The sequence below is a fragment of the Caretta caretta genome, chromosome 14 (genome assembly GCF_965140235.1).
Source record: "Caretta caretta isolate rCarCar2 chromosome 14, rCarCar1.hap1, whole genome shotgun sequence".
Taxonomy (NCBI): domain Eukaryota; kingdom Metazoa; phylum Chordata; order Testudines; family Cheloniidae; genus Caretta; species Caretta caretta.
The window spans coordinates 47,914,708-47,933,785 of NC_134219.1; the positions used below are offsets into that span (position 1 = coordinate 47,914,708).

The 19,078-nt window shown below is 61.2% G+C and overlaps 2 protein-coding genes across 3 annotated transcripts; one reads left to right on the forward strand and one right to left on the reverse strand.

Moving 5' to 3' along the window:
- The first annotated feature begins 776 nt into the window (after positions 1 to 776).
- On the forward strand, positions 777 to 5,851 carry LY6G6F (lymphocyte antigen 6 family member G6F). 2 transcript variants are annotated; one of them, XM_048818104.2, is made up of 7 exons: positions 777 to 1,357; positions 1,687 to 1,986; positions 2,313 to 2,588; positions 2,879 to 3,032; positions 3,258 to 3,295; positions 3,493 to 3,552; positions 4,495 to 5,851. In XM_048818104.2, the coding sequence occupies exons 1-7, from the start codon at positions 1,078 to 1,080 to the stop codon at positions 4,521 to 4,523; spliced, it is 1,137 nt and encodes a 378-aa protein (XP_048674061.2). In that variant the 5' UTR covers positions 777 to 1,077; the 3' UTR covers positions 4,524 to 5,851. The 2 variants fall into 2 exon arrangements, with proteins under 2 accessions (XP_048674061.2, XP_048674063.2); XM_048818106.2 differs by having other exon boundaries at positions 778 to 1,357; positions 4,498 to 5,851.
- Positions 5,852 to 5,948: 97 nt separating this feature from the next.
- LOC125621327 (sperm acrosome membrane-associated protein 4-like) lies at positions 5,949 to 9,566 on the reverse strand. The gene is made up of 3 exons (XM_048818107.2): positions 9,419 to 9,566; positions 7,311 to 7,424; positions 5,949 to 7,207 (listed from the first exon to the last, which is right to left on the reverse strand). Exons 1-3 carry the CDS (start codon positions 9,468 to 9,470, stop codon positions 6,999 to 7,001), a joined length of 375 nt encoding a protein of 124 aa, XP_048674064.1. The 5' UTR covers positions 9,471 to 9,566; the 3' UTR covers positions 5,949 to 6,998.
- Positions 9,567 to 19,078: the final 9,512 nt, after the last annotated feature.

The following is a 19,078-nucleotide window of genomic DNA, read 5'->3' on the forward strand; positions in this document are numbered from 1 at the left end:
AAGCCGCCGTTTTTTCGTCCCCACACCCTGCTCTTAAAGGGCCAGGCGTCCATTTCCCCCCTCCCCTCCCCCCCCAAATTTAGTCCTGTGGTGGGGGACGAAAGGGGGTGTTGCCACGACTACGGCCTGGGTCGCACCAGCCTGGCACCTGCAGGGTGGGGATGCGGTGGCCATGTTGGGAGTAATGCCAACTGGGCAGCCATTGGGTGCCAGCATAGTGGGGCGGGGGTCACGCCAACTGGGTGGGGGCCTGGCAGCCATTTTGGAGGTGGCATCAACTGGCCGCTGGGGTGGGGACACGGAGGCCATTCTAGAGCGACTGTATCGGTCTCAGGCCAACTTGGCGGCTCTGAGTAGGGGGATGCGGTGGCCATGTTGGCACCGCCATCTTGGAGCTACGCCAACTTGGCGTCTCTGGGATGTGGCGGCCATCTTGGTATCGCCACACTGGAGCTATGCCAAGATGGCGTCTCTGGGATGTGGCGGCCATCTTGGTATCGCCACACTGGAGCTATGCCAACTTGGCGTCTCTGGGATGTGGCGGCCATCTTGGTATCACCACACTGGAGCTATGCCAAGATGGCGTCTCTGGGATGTGGCGGCCATCTTGGTATCGCCACACTGGAGCTATGCCAACTTGGCGTCTCTGGGATGTGGCGGCCATCTTGATATCACCATCTTGGGGTTCCACCAAGTTAGTTTTTCTGGGATGCGTCGGCCACTACAGGGCTCCTGCCAACTCGGCATCTCTTCGGTGGGGATGTGGGTGGCCATGTTGGTGTCACCATATTGGAGCTAAGCCAGGTTGGCCTCTCTGGGATGCAGCGGCCATGTTGATGATGCCCTGTTGGGCTCATGCCCACTCGAGAGCTTCGGGTTCAGGATGTGGTGATCATCTTGGTGCCGCCAGGCGGAAATCTCCGGAACGTGGCAGCCATTTCGGTGGCACCACATTGAAGTCACACCAATTTTCTAGCTCCAAAGAAGGATCACGGTGGACATTTTGCCGTGCTGACGTGCGACCGTCTCTGGGGTGGGGCAGCTGTTTATACAGGGATTCCCTCCCCCGGTGCTGAGATGCAGCCACCTCTGGGGTGGATCACACCAGTGCTCTTCCCCTGCCTCTCTCACCCCCTTCCTCTCCTCCGCTGCTGCTGTGCCTCCCTGATAAGCCAGCCACCAAACCCCCAAGTCACTCCGGAGACAGCTATGTCCGGCTCTATTTCGGTCCCTTCCTCCTTGGTCTTGGAGACAGAGCCCCCAGGTGGTGCCCCACAGAAGGACCTTGGCGTTCGGGGCATCATGACCCCCACCTGGATCTTACTCATTCTCCAGCTGCGATTCACCAGAGAGGAAGGTAAAAACCTGCTTTTTATTGTCCACCCCAGAGGCGGCTGCATGTTAGTGCCGGGTGAGGGGTCCCTGTAGAAACAGCTGCCCCACCCCAGAGGCGGCTGCATGTTAGTGCCGGGTGAGGGGTCCCTGTATAAACAGCCGCCCCACCCCAGAGGCGGCTGCATGTTAGTGCCGGGTGAGGGGTCCCTGTATAAACAGCCGCCCCACCCCAGAGGCGGCTGCATGTTAGTGCCGGGTGAGGGGTCCCTGTATAAACAGCCGCCCCACCCCAGAGGTGACTGCATCTCAGTGACAGGTAATCTAACCCCTGTGAGTCCCCCTCTCCCGCAGATGCCTACGTCCAGAAGGGGCAGGACCGGGAGCTCCCTTGCAGCCGGGGCGACTCTTTCTCGGGCGCGGAAGAGTTGACCTGGTCCTACAACGCCCGTGTTGCTGGTACCCCGGCGGTGCCGTTATTCCGGGGCGTGGCGACTCAGGCCCTGAAGAAGGAGGCGGGGGCCTGGGAGCGGCTCTCCGTGCTCCCCAACCACTCCCTGTACCTGCGGGGGGCCGAGGACGGGGACACGGGGACCTACTGGTGTTCGGTGCAAAGAGCCACCCGCAGCACCTACCACTTGAATGTTGTCACAGGTGGGTCGCGGCCGGCGCCCCCTAGAGGGGACAGGCCCCGTGCCCCATTCCCTGCCCCCCTGAGCCAGCCAGTGCCCTCCCTGGGGCCGGATTGGGGTTGGCGCCCCCTAGAGGGGACAGGCCCCGTGCCCCATTCCCCGCCCCCCTGAGCCAGCCAGTCCCCGCCCTGGGGCCGGATTGGGGTTGGCGCCCCCTAGAGGGGCCAGGGCCCGTGCCCCATTCCCTGCCCCCCTGAGCCAGCCAGTACCCTCCCTGGGGCCGGATTGGGGTTGGCGCCCCCTAGAGGGGCCAGGGCCCGTGCCCCATTGCCCGCCTGTCCCCTGCAGGGACCCACACGGTGCTGCCGACCGGCCACGCCAACATGACCTGCCACCAGTTCTCCTGCGCGATCGCGGACCGGCAGGCGCTGCCGGCGGTGACATGGAGGGTCGACGGGCAGCGGGTGCAGGACGCCGACGGGCAGGACCGGCACCGCGTCTTCTCGGGCTCGCGGGCGTCGCTGCTCCAGGCCTGCTGGAAGAGGAGCGACAAGGGGGCCAGGAGGCAGAAAAGCCGGGTCAGGTGTGAGCTGAAGGGCACGTGGGTCAACTTCAACCTCACCGGTACGGACGGGGCCAGGACGCCGGGGTTCTCTGGGCAAGGAGTGTGGAAGAGGGGGTCTAGTGGTTAGAGCGGGGGTGCTGGGAGCCAGGACTCCTGGGTTCTCTCCCCAGCTCTGGGAGGGGAGTGAGGGCTAGTAGTTAGAGCGCGGGGGGGGGGGGCTGGGAGCCAGGACTCCTGGGTTCTCTCCCCAGCTCCGGGAGGGGAGTGGGGTCTCGTGGTTAGAGAGGGGGGCCTGGGAGCCAGGGCCACTGGGTTCTGTTCCTCACTCACCCCTTGTGTTTTCCCCGAGCGATGGGAGCAGTGAAGGAGCCCCCCGCCCCCAATGTGAGGGGACCCACCTGTAGCTCTGCCTTGATCCCCCTGGCCGTGTGCGCAGCGCTGGAGTTCCTCCTCCTCCTCGCCTTGGGGGCGGCGCTGTGGAGGCGGGGGCGGCCGGACCGGAGGTAAGAACTGGTGGGGGGACGGGGGTGGGGTCTGGTGGGTTAGAGCAGGGGGGCTGGGAGCCAGGACTCCTGGGTTCTCTCCTGGGCTCTGGGAGAGGAGTGGGGTCCAGTGGTTAGAGCGGGGGGGGGGGGGGGGGGGGCTGGGAGCCAGGACACCTGGGTCCAATCGCTGAGGCTCAGAAGGGACGCCCCCTGCTCACTCGTACCCCAATTCTCTCTCTGCAGGTCACACCTGGGCGACCTTCCCACTCACACCCAGCCAGGTAGGTGCCCCGCTGCAGATCTGGGGGGCCCGCTAGGGTTAGGGGCAGCAGCCAGCCTTCACCCCTGCCCTATTGTGGGGTGGGGGGCAGGGCTGTGTCCAGTGCCTTCACTCAGGGACCTGGGGGGCAGGGATTTCTCCCCCCCTCGGGAGCTCCCATCGGTTCTCATGCGGTTTCTCTCCTGTCTCTTATTCCAGATCCTCCCGGTCCCAAATCTCCAACGCAGCTGTATGAGAACGTGGGGCTGGGATGCGCAGGTGGGGAGACGGCGCCCCTAGAGGGGACAGGCCCCTGCCCCATTCCCTGCCCCCCTGAGCCAGCCAGTCCCCCCCTGCGGCCGGAGGGGAACCGGCGCCCCCTAGAGGGGACAGGCCCCGCCCCATTCCCCGCCCCCCTGAGCCAGCCAGTCCCCCCCTGCGGCCAGAGGGGAACCGGCGCCCCCTAGAGGGGACAGGCCCCTGCCCCATTCCCCGCCCCCCTGAGCCAGCCAATCCCTGCCCTGGGGCTGGGTGGGAGCCGGCGCCCCCTAGAGGGGACAGGCCCCTGCCCCATTCCCCGCCCCCCTGAGCCAGCCAGTCCCCCCCTGCGGCCGGAGGGGAACCGGCGCCTCCTAGAGGGGACAGGCCCCTGCCCCATTCCCCGCCCCCCTGAGCCAGCCAGTCCCCCCCTGCGGCCGGATGGGAGCTGGTGCCCCCTAGAGGGGACAGGCCCCTGCCCCATTCCCCGCCCCCCTGAGCCAGCCAGTCCCCCCCTGCGGCCGGATGGGAGCTGGTGCCCCCTAGAGGGGACAGGCCCCTGACCCATTCCCCGCCCCCCTGAGCCAGCCAGTCCCTGCCCTGGGGCTGGATGGGAGCCGGCGCCCCCTAGAGGGGACAGGCCCCTGCCCCATTCCCCGCCCCCCTGAGCCAGCCAATCCCCCCCTGCGGCCAGAGGGGAACCGGCGCCCCCTAGAGGGTACAGGCCCCTGCCCCATTCCCCGCCCCCCTGAGCCAGCCAGTCCCTGCCCTGGGGCTGGATGGGAGCCGGCGCCCCCTAGAGGGGACAGGCCCCGCCCCATTCCCCGCCCCCCTGAGCCAGCCAGTCCCTGCCCTGGGGCTGGATGGGAGCCGGCGCCCCCTAGAGGGGACAGGCCCCTGCCCCGTTCCCCGCCCCCCCGCCAGCCCCGTTTCAGGGGTGACTGTGGGCTCCTGTCATCCCAGCAGGGGGTGCTGATCCTGCCCAGCTGTGATGGCTCCGTCGGCCCCTGTGGAGCGACCGCCGCCCCTCGAGCCCTGTGTCGGGGTCCGGGTGGGGCCAAGCTGCGTGTCAATACCCAGTGCCCCCCGCAGGGCAGGGTCGGGGGCTCCCCGAGGCCACGAGGGGCTTTCCAAGGGGAAGAGCTGGAAGAGGAACCCAGGCGTCCGGCCCCCCGCCTTCTCCGCCCATGGGGGCTGCGGTGACAGATCGGGCCTGGGGGAGGGTAGGGGGGTGTTTGGAGCTGGGAATAAAGGAGAACAGAGCAGAGTTTGTGACGGGAGTGTGGGGCTGAGAGTGGGGACACTGAGAGAGAGAACACACAACCGCACACCCCGAACCAGACACAATCGCAAATGCACACCCACCCACCCACGCACACTCCCTACCAAAACCACATGCACCCCCCCAGCCACAACCGCACGCACAGACTCAGACACAATCACAGACTCACACAACCATGCCCACACACACAGAAAACCAGACACAGTAACACAATCAATCACACACACACACAGAGAAATGCAGATATACACAATAAAACAACGCCCCACTCACCTATAACTGCGCAGCGAAACCCACACAGAAACCCAGCTCTACACAACACAATCACACGCACACTTACACAGCTACGCCCAGTCACACACACACACAACACAACATGGTGGGGCAACACAACACAACCGCACCGTGCCCTGCCCCGCACGCACACCCTGTGCACACGCACACACACACCACTGCACTGCGCCCTGCCCCACACGCTCCCCAAGGAGGCAGAGGGTCGGGAGGGAGGGAGGAACAAAGTCACAACCGCCGGGCGATCAGAGCCGAGACAGGATTTATTCTGGACGCGTTTCAGGAGAACAAATACACACCGCACACAACACAACCTCACCGTGCCCGGGGCCACAATTTCACAGGCACACGCCGCACAGATTCACCAGTACAGACGCACACAGCATCTCCGCGCCCGTCTCCACAATCTCACCCCCCGCAACCCAGCCCCACCTGCAGCCGAGCTCCCAGCCTGTCCGCTCACGCCCGGCTCCGGGCGCTAACTCCGCGTGTGGCATGGGGAATTTCTGCTCCCCTCACTCACGCGCCCAGTGTGAACAACACAACAGCACAGCTCTGAGTCACGGCCCGAGCCACAGGAACCCAGCTCCGACCCACGGGGCATTTCAGAGAGCTGAGGATGGGGGCGGGGGGACCCCAAGCCTGGGCTAGCAGGGGCTGTGGGTCGGGAGTGAGGGGCACCGGCAGGGCTGGGCTAGCAGGGGCTGTGGGTCGGGAGTGAGGGGCACCGGCAGGGCTGGGCTAGCAGGGGCTGTGGGTCGGGAGTGAGGGGCACCGGGAGGGCTGGGCTAGCAGGGGCTGCGGGTCGGGAGTGAAGGAGGAACAAAGTCACAACCGCCGGGCGTTCGGAGCCGAGACAGGATTTATTCTGGACGCGTTTCAGGAGAACATGAGCAGAGAAAGCCGAGGCGCTGATCCTGCCCGCGCCAGCAGGGGGCAGCGCCGAGCTGCCGTGCCATTGTGTGGGGTCAACACTCCCGGCCCCCTCCAGCCCCTGCCCAACCTCCGTGGGCGTCGGGACGAAGAGCAGAGCCCCTCCCCGTCCCGCTCCCCCCAGGCTCCTTCCAGGTGTTCATTACCCCGACGCCAGCCCTGCAGCCGGGCGAAGACGTGGGGCCAGGCGTGGGCGGGGCCAGCGTGGAAGGCAGTGGACATCAGATATCTGTCGTGCCAGTGAGCACTAGGGGTGCGGCCAATTGCAACAATGGGGGCCAGATGTTTGGGGAAGGGGGGGGGAGGCAGAGGGAGGAATATAGGGGCCTGGACAGCCGGAGCCAGGGCGTCTGGCCCCGGCTGCAGCCCCTGCAGATCCCACCTCTCCCACCAATGGGGCATTGTCAGCTGCAGCGAGGGGGCTCAAAGCAGGGGCCGGGGCCGCAGCACCCCATTCTGAAAAGTGCATTTGTCCGCAGGCCGCGGCTCCCTCATTGACAGTCCCGTGTCATCGGGAGCCGGCAGGGACAGGTGGGAAATTCAGCTGCTCGCCTGGTATTTGTTGTTGTTGGGGTGGGTTACACAAAAATGGCAGTGCGCCAGCTGGGGCCGGTTTCGGGGCTGGAGGCTGCAGCGACGGGTAGCTTATCAGACCAAGAGTGAGACTTGACAGAAAAGAAATAGAATGAATGAGTGAAAAAGTTCCAGGGGCCACCACGAAAGAAAGGGGGCTAAATTTTCCTTCTCCGGACAGACCCCCGAGGGTCTGTCCCCCTCCTCCCCAGGTTATAATGATTTAAGACAACCAAGAAAAGGCCAAAGATCGGGTCTCACCTCTGGCTAACAAGTGCCCCTTTAAGAAGAAAAGGGGCGGGGCTATTTAAAGGCAATGTCAGGCTGGATTTTTTTTGCCCCACAACAGAAATTATTTCCTCTTCCCTCCCGGCTTCCAGAGCAGGGATTAGAGGGCCCGGGTGAGCCAGGCACCCAGCATGGCCAGCCCTGCGGCCAGGGAGAGCTGGGCCCCGGCGCCCGCGGCCGAGTTGCAGAATTCGCCCTCGCAGCACTCGTAGGAGGTGCTGTAGGTGATGCCCGCCCAGGTCGAGGTGTCGTTGGTGTTGCATTTCCCCTTGTCAACGCAGTTCTTCTTCATGATCAGCTTGCGGCCGGCTGTGGGGAGAGCGCGAGAAAGAGGAAATGAAAAAGAGACAAATGGAGAGGGAGAGAAAATGAGGGCACGAGACAGAGAGAAATGGGGAGGGTGGGGTGTTACCTGCACGGCCCCGGATGACAGCGCAGAGCTGCCCGTCCTGGCAGGTGACAGTGGTGGTGTGGCAGGGGATGTCAAACATGGTGAAGTCGCATTTCAGGCACTGCAGGGCCGCTCCTGGGAACAGAGAGAGAGAGGGTGAGACCAAGTCTATCTCCTTTTGGGGGAGGGTGCAGAGCTGGCTGCACTGGTGGCCGGGATGGGATTGGATTCTGTAGCATCAGTGCCAGAAACGGGATTGGATCCCATAGCATTGGCGGCAGAGATGGGCTCAGTGTCTGTAGCATTGGTGGAAGCAGTGGGATCAGATTTACTAGCATTGGTGTCAGAAGTGGGATAGATAATGACAGTTTTATATTTAGCCCTGCCCCTTTAAAAACAGCTTGATTCTGGAATTCACATGCATCCTGACCTTGGTACCCCAATGATTTTCACTCAACACACAGGAGTTATATAAAAACACTGAGATGCACAATAACACAGTTGTATAGACACAGACAACACCCAAGCACAATGCTGCACACCACACAAACACAGGGATAGCCTTACAAAGAGATGTGTGTGTGCACACACACACCATTGGAAGCGACACAGGTACACACAACAGCCATCCGAAACATGACACAAACACACAAAATACACAGCTGTAAACCAACCATAAAGGCACCCGCAAAAACACGCCAAGAAGGACACACCCACCCAACACAAACATGGGCACACAAAACCCCACAAGGAAAAACAAAACACAAAGGCACACAACTACAAACGAGGCACAAACACAGGCATGCCAAACACGACAACACGTCCACAAAGCCATGGAGACACGCCACAGAGAACCAGTGCAGAACACACGACACAAAGCCAGGCACACACACAAGGACACAAAACACACCCATGAAAAGCTGGGTGTATTTTGGCAAGCGAGATTTCAAACCACGGGAAAAACAGCCCAGCCTGGAAAATTGGACTCAAGTCCAAACCAAATCCAGATTCCTTCCCCGTGTGTCAGGCGTGTGTGTGTGTGTGTGTGTGTGTGTGTCCCTGGTGTGTATCCGCTGCACAGAAATTCCCTTGCTCCCTGGGCTCTGGGTCCCCCACACCTCTGGCCAGCGCCCTGCCTGAGCCTGGACCGAGGGCAAGAAATCTCCCAGATGCCCACTTGGATGGGAAATGGCAGGGATGGGCGACCCGGGCTGGGGCTGGCGCTGGTCCGAGGAGCCGAGCTTGGTGCGTTGCCTGGACTGGTGAGGAAGCAAGAAAACAATCTCGCCCCGACCTATTTCCAAACTGTAGGATGAAGAAAGGGAGTTGTCTGCTGGAAAAGAACCCAGGAGTCCTGGCTCCCAGCCCCCTCCTCTCCCTGGTCTAACCACTACACCTCACCCCACTGCCAGAGCCAGGGAGAGAACCCAGGAGTCCTGGCTCCCAGCCTGCCCCCCTCCATCCTACTAAACTCCCTCTTCTCTCAGGGCCAGCTCCCCAAGAAGAAACTGGGGTGCAAGATCCGGGCGGGGGAGACAATTTTTAAAGGCAGGTTAAGTCAGGGTCGCGGGTGAGTCTGTTGGGCGGGGCAAGACCTGGGGGGAAATTAGGGGGTAATCAAAAATAAGGGGGTGCAGTTTCCCACAGAAAATGTGAGTGTCTGTGTGTTGGGGGGGGTTCTGGCTACATCCTGAGACCTCAATTAAAGCCACGAGTTTGGGGGACCATCTGCCGACTCGGGGGGCTGGGAAGTAGGCAGACTTGGGGGCTAGCAGAAAGCTTGTGGGGCTGGGCTATTGCCAGCTCCAGATTGTTGTCAGCGGTGGGGTGAATCTTCGCCAATTTGCAGCCAGAGAGAGGAGGGGTGTAATCCCTAAAACCCACGAGCCCCTCTGAACCCCATGGCTGGTGGGGCACTTAGGCAGTTGAACCCCAGGCCTAAAGGGGGGGGGGGAAAGGGCGCCTCCCCCACTTCTGAACAGCACTGTTCAGAGCCGCTCTTCCCCCACCCCCCCAGTTTGGTTTGTTGAGTGGCACATTTTCCCCCCCGGGCTCCGAAGGGAACCTGGCAAAGACTCAGGGAACGGGGAGTTGGGGGGGATTCGTGTGGGGCAGGGCTGGGGGCTTACCGATCCCGACAAAGCTCAGGGCGGCCAGGCACAGAACAAGGAGTTTGCCCATGGTCGTCGTGGGGCTGGAAGATCAGACAGTCCTCGGGCTGGGCAGTTGGAGGGGAGGCACTCCGGTTGTGAGCTGTGCCGTTATATATATACATTGGCACAAACACACACATGGAGTGGGTGTGACAGGGGCATGGTGCCAGGGACAGCTGGAAAGGGGGGCAGGACACGTGATCGCAGAGGGGTATAAATATAGGCAGACGCTTAGTGACTCAGAGAGAGTCGGGAATGCCAGGAGACTAGGTGTAAACACACACAAACACAACACAGCTACACACACACACCAGTTACCCCCTTCCAGTTACAGACAGACAGACAGACACACACACGCCCCAGCTACATGCCAACTACACACACCCAGCTACACAGATACACCCCAGCTACACACACGCCCCAGCTACACACAGAAAACCACCCTAGCTACACACAGACACACGCACACACCAGCTACAACCCAGCTACACATTCACACACACCCCCAGCCACACACACACACCCAGCTAGACACCTCGCCCCAGGTACACACACACACACGCACCTTAGCTACACCCCAGCTACACACCCACACACACCCAGCTAGACACCCCCCCAGGTACACACACACACACACACACACACACACGCCTTAGCTACACCCCAGCTACACACCCACACACACCCAGCTAGACACCGCCCCCAGGTACACACACACACACGCCTTAGCTACACCCCAGCTACACACCCACACACACCCAGCTAGACACCGCCCCCAGGTACACACACACACACGCCTTAGCTACACCCCAGCTACACACACACGCACACCCAGCTAGACACCCCCCCAGGTACACACACACACACGCCTTAGCTACACCCCAGCTACACACACACGCACACCCAGCTAGACACCGCCCCCAGGTACACACACACACACACGCCTTAGCTACACCCCAGCTACACACACACGCATGCACACACAGTAACAGGTACAAAGACACAAACAGGGATAAATAGGTAAACAAACAGACAAACACACCCACACTGAGAACAGACACGACACCAGAGACTCAGGAGGGGAGGACTAGTGGTTAGAGCGAGGGTGGGGGTGGGAGCCAGGACGCCTGGGTTCTCTCCGCGGCTCTGGGCGGGGCGTGGGGACCCGTGGCTGAAGCATGGGGGTGGGGGCTGTGGGCAGTGGGCGAGGCAAAGCCATGATGTCACATGTGGGGGGACCCGTGAGGTCACAGCCACGATGACATCATCGTGGGCACTGTGTGAGAGGTCACATGGTGTCAGCGCCATGGCAACGCCAAGGAGGTCATAGGTCATGGGAGGTCCGCCTCAAGGGGGTGATTAGCCACATGGGGTCACAGCCATGGCAACCCCCAGGGGGTCAGAGGTCACCCAGCCAAAGAGTTCAAAGGCCAAGTGGGGTCACAGGATACATGAGGTCGTTGCTATGGCAACAGCAGGGCGCTCATGAGGTTGGGTAAGGTCAAGGAGGTCATGGGTCGCATGAGGTCATCACTGTGGCAACCACATGGTGCTCGTCATAGCCAGGTTAACGCCATGGCGACACTCAAGAGGTCGCAGGTCCCCACCGTGGCAACGCCAGAGAGGTCAGAGGTCATGGAACCCCACGCGGGTCATAAGGCACCTGGATGGCAGGTCATCTCCATGGCAACACCGGGGCCATCATCGCCATGACAATGTGGCGGGGGGGCCCTGGAGACACCTCCCCCCAGTCTCTGAGGCCGGGGGTCTGAAGGGGCTGGGGGGGAGCCTGGCTCGGGGAGAGGAGCTGGGCTGGGGCGGGGCGGGGGGCGGGCGGGGCTGGCTCTGAGGTCAGGGCTTGGGGGGGATCCAGGCTCGGGGCCGGGGCCTCAAGGCTGCCGGTGAAGCCAGGGCCCCAGTGAGGCAGATCAAGGCTGGGAACCTGGGGGCCCCCCCATTGCACAGGGGGCTGCGGGTCGGGGGTGAGGGGCACCGGCAGAGCTGGGGGGACACCGGGGGCTGCGGGGCGGGGGTGAGGGGCGCCGGCAGAGCTGGGGGGACACCGGGGGCTGCGGGGCGGGGGTGAGGGGCGCCGGCAGAGCTGGGGGGACACCGGGGGCTGCGGGGCGGGGGTGAGGGGCCCCGGCAGAGCTGGGGGGACACCGGGGGCTGCGGGGCGGGGGTGAGGGGCGCCGGCAGAGCTGGGGGGACACCGGGGGCTGCGGGGCGGGGGTGAGGGGCGCCGGCAGAGCTGGGGGGACACCGGGGGCTGCGGGGCGGGGGTGAGGGGCGCCGGCAGAGCTGGGGGGACACCGGGGGCTGCGGGGCGGGGGTGAGGGGCGCCGGCAGAGCTGGGGGGACACCGGGGGCTGCGGGGCGGGGGTGAGGGGCGCCGGCAGAGCTGGGGGGACACCGGGGGCTGCGGGGCGGGGGTGAGGGGCGCCGGCAGAGCTGGGGGGACACCGGGGGGACACAGCCCCCGGCCAGGCGAAGCTGGCCTACGATCAGTCACAGCCGCAGCCCTTGTGTCATCCCCCCCGCAGCCCAGCTTCAACCCCAGGCTCACCCAGCGAGGACCGGCATCGATGTCACACGGCGAGCGGGCGGATCTGTGGCAGACGGCTCCCCCCTCTCCTGCCAGCGCTGCAACAGAACCCAGGAGTCCGGGCTCCCAACCCCCTCTGCTCTAAGCCACTGGATCCCACTCCTGTCCCAAATTAGAAGTAGAACCCAGGAGTTGCTATACAAGGTATGTTAGGGTCTTGTGCCCCTAGAGGGGACAGGCCCCGTGCCCCATTCCCTACCCCCCTGAGCCAGCCAGTCCCCGCCCTGGGGCCGGATGGGAGCCGGCGCCCCCTGGAGGGGACAGGCCCCTGCCCCATTCCCTGCCCGATACCTATGGGTGAAGGATCTCTAGAATCCGCCCCCCCATCCCGTTGCATGGACAGACAGGACCTCATTTTCCATCCCCCCTGGGCCAGCCCGGCCTTGGACACTCACCCTCAGCTCGCCGTAACTCCGCCGGACACGCACAGCTCCCCGCGGCCCTGCCCTCGGCCGACAGACGCAGTGTGGGACGAGCGCCGTTTCTTCTCCAGCAGACCCCCCCGCACCCGTTCCTTGGGACCCCCCCCCGCAGCATCTACTGACCTTTCAGCCGTCTCCACCAAGAGCCCAGCCCTCTAAACCAAGAGTGAGCGGAATAACGCCGTTAAGCAGCAGCAGTAGAAGGTTGGCATCCGGCCTCGAACAGCCCCACTCCGCACTGACTATGTGTAGAGCCAGCTCCCTCCTGCCTCGTCCGCATGAAGCGGTGATGTGTTCCGGGTTCTGGAATGTGGCGCTCTAGAGCGCCCACTGTTCTAGAGCATGCGTGCTCTCCCCTAAACCCCAGGAATGGGTAGGGGTGAGGAGAATTAACGGGAGTTCCCAGATGCACGATGAGGCCCGGGGGGGTGGGGGGGGCCAAGGCTCCCACATTCTAGAACATTGGATGTCTGAAGGTTCTGAGTTCTAGAGCAATACTTCTCAACGTTTTTAATATCAGGGACCTGCTTGCTGCCGTCCTAAACGGTGTCAGGGAGATCTCAGGGAGTGGCACCGGCCCACGGACTGGTCAGTGCGAAACGCTGTCCTAGAGTTCCCGGGGGAGATGAACGCCATGGGTTCTAGACCTCCGGGAACAGAACATTCCCATTTCTTGAGTGACGGGGCTAATCATTCTGTGTTCTAGAGCACATATGACCAAAGGGCTGGGTTTCTAGCATGTCTAGAGCTGGCGTATGTGGAATTTTTGGCTCCAGAACTCATCGCCCCAAGGTGCATGGCTTCTAGAGCTCTAGGCCGCACATTCTGGGTTCTAGAGCGACTACCCTCTAGATCCCACTCCCCTCCCAGAGCCAGGATCGAACCCCGGAGTCCTGGATGGGGAATTCAGAAAACGCTGGGTTCTAGAGGGTGCGGGTTGGAGAGTCAGAGTTCTAGGGTGCCACGTTTTCTGGAAAAAATACTTTCTGAATTCTTGAACGTCGTGTTTTGATGCCTGAGAAGGGTGGGGATCCACCGAGAAGCACTGAATTCCAGAACCCAAAGATCCCTGCTGCCTCCAAACCCAGGCCGCGGGAGAGATGACGGTTCTGGATTCCAGAACCCTAGATTTCCCAGAGGAGTCAGAGCTCTAGACTGTGCCGGTCCAGAAATGCCCCATGAACCCCGGAGCCTGTTTTGGTTTCCCTGCGTTCTAGGAAACGTAATGCTGTAACGGCAACATGGCAGGTCCACCCCAGCCACAGTCGGACCACTCAGAAACTCTGCCAGCTGCCCAGAGCCACCAAGGGCTCTGGGCTGCAGAACGTAAGTGTTCTGCATCCTTCTGCGTCCCAGAAAGACCCGTTTCCTGGTGCTCCTAGAGCACTGTCGTGGTCCCTCGCTCTCGAGGGAGGGCGGCCGCTTCGCCTCACTCCAGGCAGACAGCAAGTAACAGTCGGAGCACAAACAGCCTATGGCTCCACAGCCACCTGGCTGGGGGTGAGCCCACAAAACAGTCCAGGCCTTCTGGACAAAAAGAGGGGGTTTAGCTGCCACCCCAGGGTTGAGGTCAGTGATGGTGGTGGGGGTAGAGGGACCCGGGCCTGCCCTACTCCACTGGGTCCCAGTCCGGGGCCCTAATAATGGCGGATGGGTTCACCACTGGGGATCCTCCCGAAACACACCGACTCGCTCTCCGGCCGCAGAACCGGCTTGAAGTCTGGTTCCCGTGGGCTGCTTCCTACCACAGTCTGGGTGTAGGGCTCTGTCGTCCAAAGGTCCTCTGTCTCCTCGGGGTTCTCGGCCGCCGGCAGTCCCCACAGCTCCTTGGGGCATTCCTTGGATGGCGGTCCTGGCCACTCCTTGGGCTACTCATCCATCTCCTCCGACCGCAGGGCACAGCTCCACTCGGGTGTCCGTCCAGGACCCTGCAAAGATCTCCGCTCCTTGGAAGAGATGTCTGCTCCCTCCGGTGGTCCAGCCCCAACCGACCTCTGGGGCTCTGGTTTTATACTTCCTGTCCCACCCTGGGACTTCCAGTGCTGGGTCGGATTCGGCTCTGCCTGCCAGAGGGAATGTAGTGGTCCCTCGCTCTCCAGTTCAAACGGAGGCCACTCTGCCTCACTGCAAGCACCCAGACCACCCAATGGTGTGATCTTTTATTGTCCCCTGTGGCTCAAGATTGCCTTCTTTCTGACTTCTAGAACGTCTGGGTTCTAGGTGCTGCACCCCGTTACAAAATTCTGTTCAGACTTGGGGTTGGCTTCTTGCTGTATTCCAGAAAGACCAGGTTCGAGGCTTCTCCTCATTCCGGAACTTCAAATGATGGGACCGCCTGGAGCTGGCTTCGATTCTGGAATCCAGACGTAGCAGGTTCCAGGAGTCCCCTCGTTCGAGAGCACGTGAATCACCCACTCGGTTAGCAGATGGGACTGGCTTCATTCGGGATGCCAGAGAGACGGGGTCCTAGGTGTCTCATTCTAGAACAAATTCAATTCTAATTCTAATCCAATTCAGTTAGCAGCCAGAGTTGTCTTCGTTCTGGGATTCCAGAATGAAGAGCCACCTAGAACAGCTGTCTCGGGGGGCTCTCGGGGGGTGGGGGGTGGCTCAGCTACAACCGAGGTGTTGTGGCTTCTCAGATTTCCCGGCTTCCAGAACGGGCAGAGACGAGAGGGCTCCAGGCTCTCTTCAGCAGGCCAAGAAACCCAGGCGAGAGGGATCCCAGCCTTGGCAGCTTCCCAGCAGCCCCCATCCTGCCGCAGAGAGAGGAAAGTTTTGACAAGGATAAGAGGAAACCCCTCCCACTCAGAGAACAAAAGCCCCACAGATGTGGCCCAAACACGCTACTTCCCTCCGGGCAAGGCAACGCCCTTGGCACTGATCCAGCCTGACGAACCCGTGTGGGCGGCTGGGGGAGAGAGACGCTCTGGAGGGAAAGTTCTGAGCAAATTGGATGGGGCGGCCATTCATAACCCCCCTGGGGGGGGTAGGGAGGGGCTGGGGACTAACTAAAGACACTAGGTAAGTCAGCAGCATAGGTAAAAAGAGGACCCAGGAGTCCCGGTGCCCAGCCCCCCCCGCTCTAACCACTAGCCCCCACCTCCCTCCCAGGGCTGGGACAGAACCCAGGAGTCCTGGCTGTGGAATTCAGACACTTGGAACTCTAAACCTATGAAGACCTCAGATTCGGTTTGGTCCTTGCCGCTCTGGGAACCACCGCGCACCCCTGCCCCATGTCAGCTACCCCCAGAGAATGGCTCCTCCATCCCCTCCACTCCCAGCCCTGCCGGTGCCCCTCACTCCCGACCCGCAGCCCCTGCTAGCCCAGTTCTGCCCCCCCAGCCCTGCCGGTGCCCCTCACTCCCGACCCGCAGCCCCCTGCTAGCCCAGCCCTGCCCCCCCAGCCCTGCCGGTGCCCCTCACTCCCGACCCGCAGCCCCCTGCCAGCGAGGGTGCTGAGGAGGAGGGGGACAGCCAGGATGTGGCCAGGAGCTGTTCTCAAGCCAGGAGGAAGGTAGCCAGTCGCAGCGGCCGGTGCTCGGGGAAGGACAAACTCCAGAGGAGGTTCCCGGCAAGTGGCTTTTATTTTGGGAAGGAAGTTGTTGGGGGCGGGCTCTTGGGGCGAGGAGGGTTAGGGCCGCGTGCCTAGATGCGGAATAGGGTGTTGATGAGCTCTCTCACATCGCGGCAATCGGCCTCAGCGATCTCTTCAAAGGTCTCATGCAGAAGCTGGGCAATGGGCTTGCGCAGGTTCCTTGGGAGAGCCTCTGTGGCCCTTGTCCCAGTCAGGCTAACATGTCCCCACCACTGTGCCGCGAGGGGCGGGGGGACCATTGCTGCACACAGGCAAGCTGCAGACGGGCCGGGGCGGAAGCCGCCTTGCCGCAGAAGACCCTCCCTTGCTTCCCAGGTCACCCTCTCCAGCGAGATCTCTTCCAGGACAAACTCATCCTGTGGAAAATGTGGGGACAGTGTTCAGTATAGGGGCCCCCTGCCGCTGTTGGCTCTCCCCGAGGCACAGAAACCCAGAGGACAGTGTGGCCGTGAATCAATCAGTCCCCCTTGCCCCTGTGCTTGCTCACCATTTTGGGGCTCCCGGGGGTTACGTGCACAAGCTTTGGGATGGGCAAATTCTGCTATTGTGTAGACTGTGCGTGTCTACTTTCAGTGCGGGGGAATCATTGCTCTGTCTGGTGTGAACAATGCTGCCTCTGTTAAGTGTTGCATTTTGGCTTTACAGATGCAACCTTGAGTTCCCAGCCGTCCTTGTTATCAACGGCTGAAAGACTCCAAAGAATCAGGAAGCGTATGCGAGAAAGCAAAGAGGACCTGCTGCATGAAGTCATGCAGCCGTCCCTTAATGAAAATCAGAAAGCGCAGAAGTGGTGGGAGAGTGAAAAGAGCGTCCGCCAGCAAAATATGGATCGCTGGCACCAAAGCACGCAGTGGCTGCTAAGCATCATGGAGCGCCAAGCGGACTCGATCCCGGTGCTCGTAGCCATGCAGGCAGAGCAGATCCGCACCTGCCCTCCCACCGCAGCCCTTGTCCCAAAAGTCTTTCCCTTGGGCCCCCATGTCACCTCCAACCCACTTTCTCCAACAGCCGGGTTCTTATCACCACCAGCTGCCTCCGACACCTGAAGCTTCACCACCCAGCCCTGCAAACTACGACCCCGACCCACAGCACTCAGCCCCCATCACCAGGCATTTTAGCCAGCCAGAAGTGCAGCACTCATTGCGCAGCACTCCAGACAGGAAGGCTGAGTATGAGAACAGGACAGATGCAAACCTATGATTGTCCCGTTCCCTACCCCGCCCCCTTCCCTACTTCCACACAGCACAGATGTGTCATGCCCTTTCTTTTTCCCAAGCAGTTGTGTTTCTTTTCAATAAATGAATGTTTTGCCTTTGAAAACATTCTTTATTATTGCATTAAGTAAAAGATACCTTAGCCCAGGAAAGAAACAGGCACTGCATGTCAGTGTAGCATTGGAATCACTTCACTTCACTCCTGTGCAGGGCACCTGACATTACTGGTGGCCCCTCTAATAGCCCTGCTCTCTGTTCAAATTCAGCCTCCGGGTGTTGAACCTCCAAGGTTCATGCCTGAGTGAATCTTTCACCCTTCCCTTCACAAATGTTATGGAGGGTACAGCATGCGGATATTACCCCTGAGATATTGTCATCGGCCAGGTCCAGCTTCCCATACAGACAGCGCCAGCGACCCTTTAAACGGCCAAAAGCACACTCCACAGTCATTCGGCACCAGCTCAGCCTGTTGTTGAACTGCTCCTTGCTGCTGTCAAGGCTCCCTGTGCAGGGTTTCATGAGCCACGGCATCAAAGGGTGACCGGGGTCTCCAAGGATCAAAATGGACATTTCGACTTCCCCTACAGTGATCTTCTAGTCTGTGAAGAAAGTCCTTTCTTGCAGCTTCCTGAACAGGCCTGTGTTCTGAAAGATGCGTGCGACATGCACCTTTCCAGGCCAGCCTGCGTTAATGTCTGTGAAATGCCCACGATGATCCACAAGCACCTGGAGAACCATAGAGAAATACCCCTTCCGATTAACATATTCAGAGGCTAGGTGGGCTGGTGCCAGAACTGGAATATGCATCCCGTCTATCGCCCCTCCGCAGTTAGGGAAACCCATTTGTGCAAAGCCAGCCACAATGTCATGCACATTGCCCAGAGTCACGGTTCTTCTGAGCAGGACATGATTAATGGCCCTGCAAACTTGCATCAACACAATTCCAACTGTTGACTTTCCCACTCCAAACTGGCTAGCGACCAGTCAGTAGCTGCCTGGAGTTGCCAGCTTCCAGGCTGCAATTGCCACCCGCTTCTCCACCGTCAGGGCAGCTCTCAATCTCGTGTCCTTGCCCCGCAGGGTGGGGGCGAGCTCCTCACGCAGTCCCATGAAAGTGGCTTTTCTCATCCGAAAGTTCTGCAGCCACTGATCGTCATCCCAGACTTGCCTGACGACGTGATCCCACCGCTCAGGGCTTGTTTCCCAAGCCCCAAAGCGGCATTCCACGGCGGTGAGCATGTCCGTGGATGCCACAAGGAATCTCGTGTCGTATGCGTTATGCGAGTCGACGTCATCGTCGGACTCCTCAGTCTGTAGCTAAAGGAGTAACTCGATGGCCAAACGTGACGCGTTGGGGAGACCCATCGGCATATTCCTCAGCACTTCGGGCTGCTTTTCCCGCAGACCAAAAGGGAAGACAGAGCGCGCAGTGCAAAAACTGTTGAAAGATGGCGCCAAATGTGGATGGAAGCACAGGGTTTGCTGGGATGCGAAGCGATGCATCACGGGGCGTTTGGGACGGGACCCAGAATGCCCCACACCTCCTGCACCCTTCCCACAAGCCACAGAGCCAGAATGGGAAGAGGGGCTCGGTGGGATAGCTGCCCACAATGCACCGCTCCCAATGCCGCAAATGTGGCCACACCAGTGTGCTGGCAGCCGACAGTGTGAACACAGGGCAGGACTGTCCCTACGGCGCTCTCCGAGGGCCGGTTTAACTCAGTGCTCTGCATCTGCAAGCGGAACCATGCCCTGAGCTTCTGCCGGCTTGCCTTTCTCTAAGTGTCGCTCCCTGCC

Coding starts and splice junctions, on each gene's coding strand:
- LOC125621327 (XM_048818107.2), bottom strand. CDS start 9,470: ATGGGCAAACTCCTTGTTCTGTGCCTGGCCGCCCTGAGCTTTGTCGGG. Junction 7,425..9,418: donor CCTGAGCTTTGTCGGGATCG/GTAAGCCCCCAG, acceptor CTCTGTTCCCAG/GAGCGGCCCTGCAGTGCCTG. Junction 7,208..7,310: donor TGTCATCCGGGGCCGTGCAG/GTAACACCCCAC, acceptor CTCTCCCCACAG/CCGGCCGCAAGCTGATCATG.
- LY6G6F (XM_048818104.2), top strand. CDS start 1,078: ATGCAGCCACCTCTGGGGTGGATCACACCAGTGCTCTTCCCCTGCCTC. Junction 2,589..2,878: donor GGTCAACTTCAACCTCACCG/GTACGGACGGGG, acceptor GTTTTCCCCGAG/CGATGGGAGCAGTGAAGGAG. Junction 3,296..3,492: donor TCCCACTCACACCCAGCCAG/GTAGGTGCCCCG, acceptor CTCTTATTCCAG/ATCCTCCCGGTCCCAAATCT.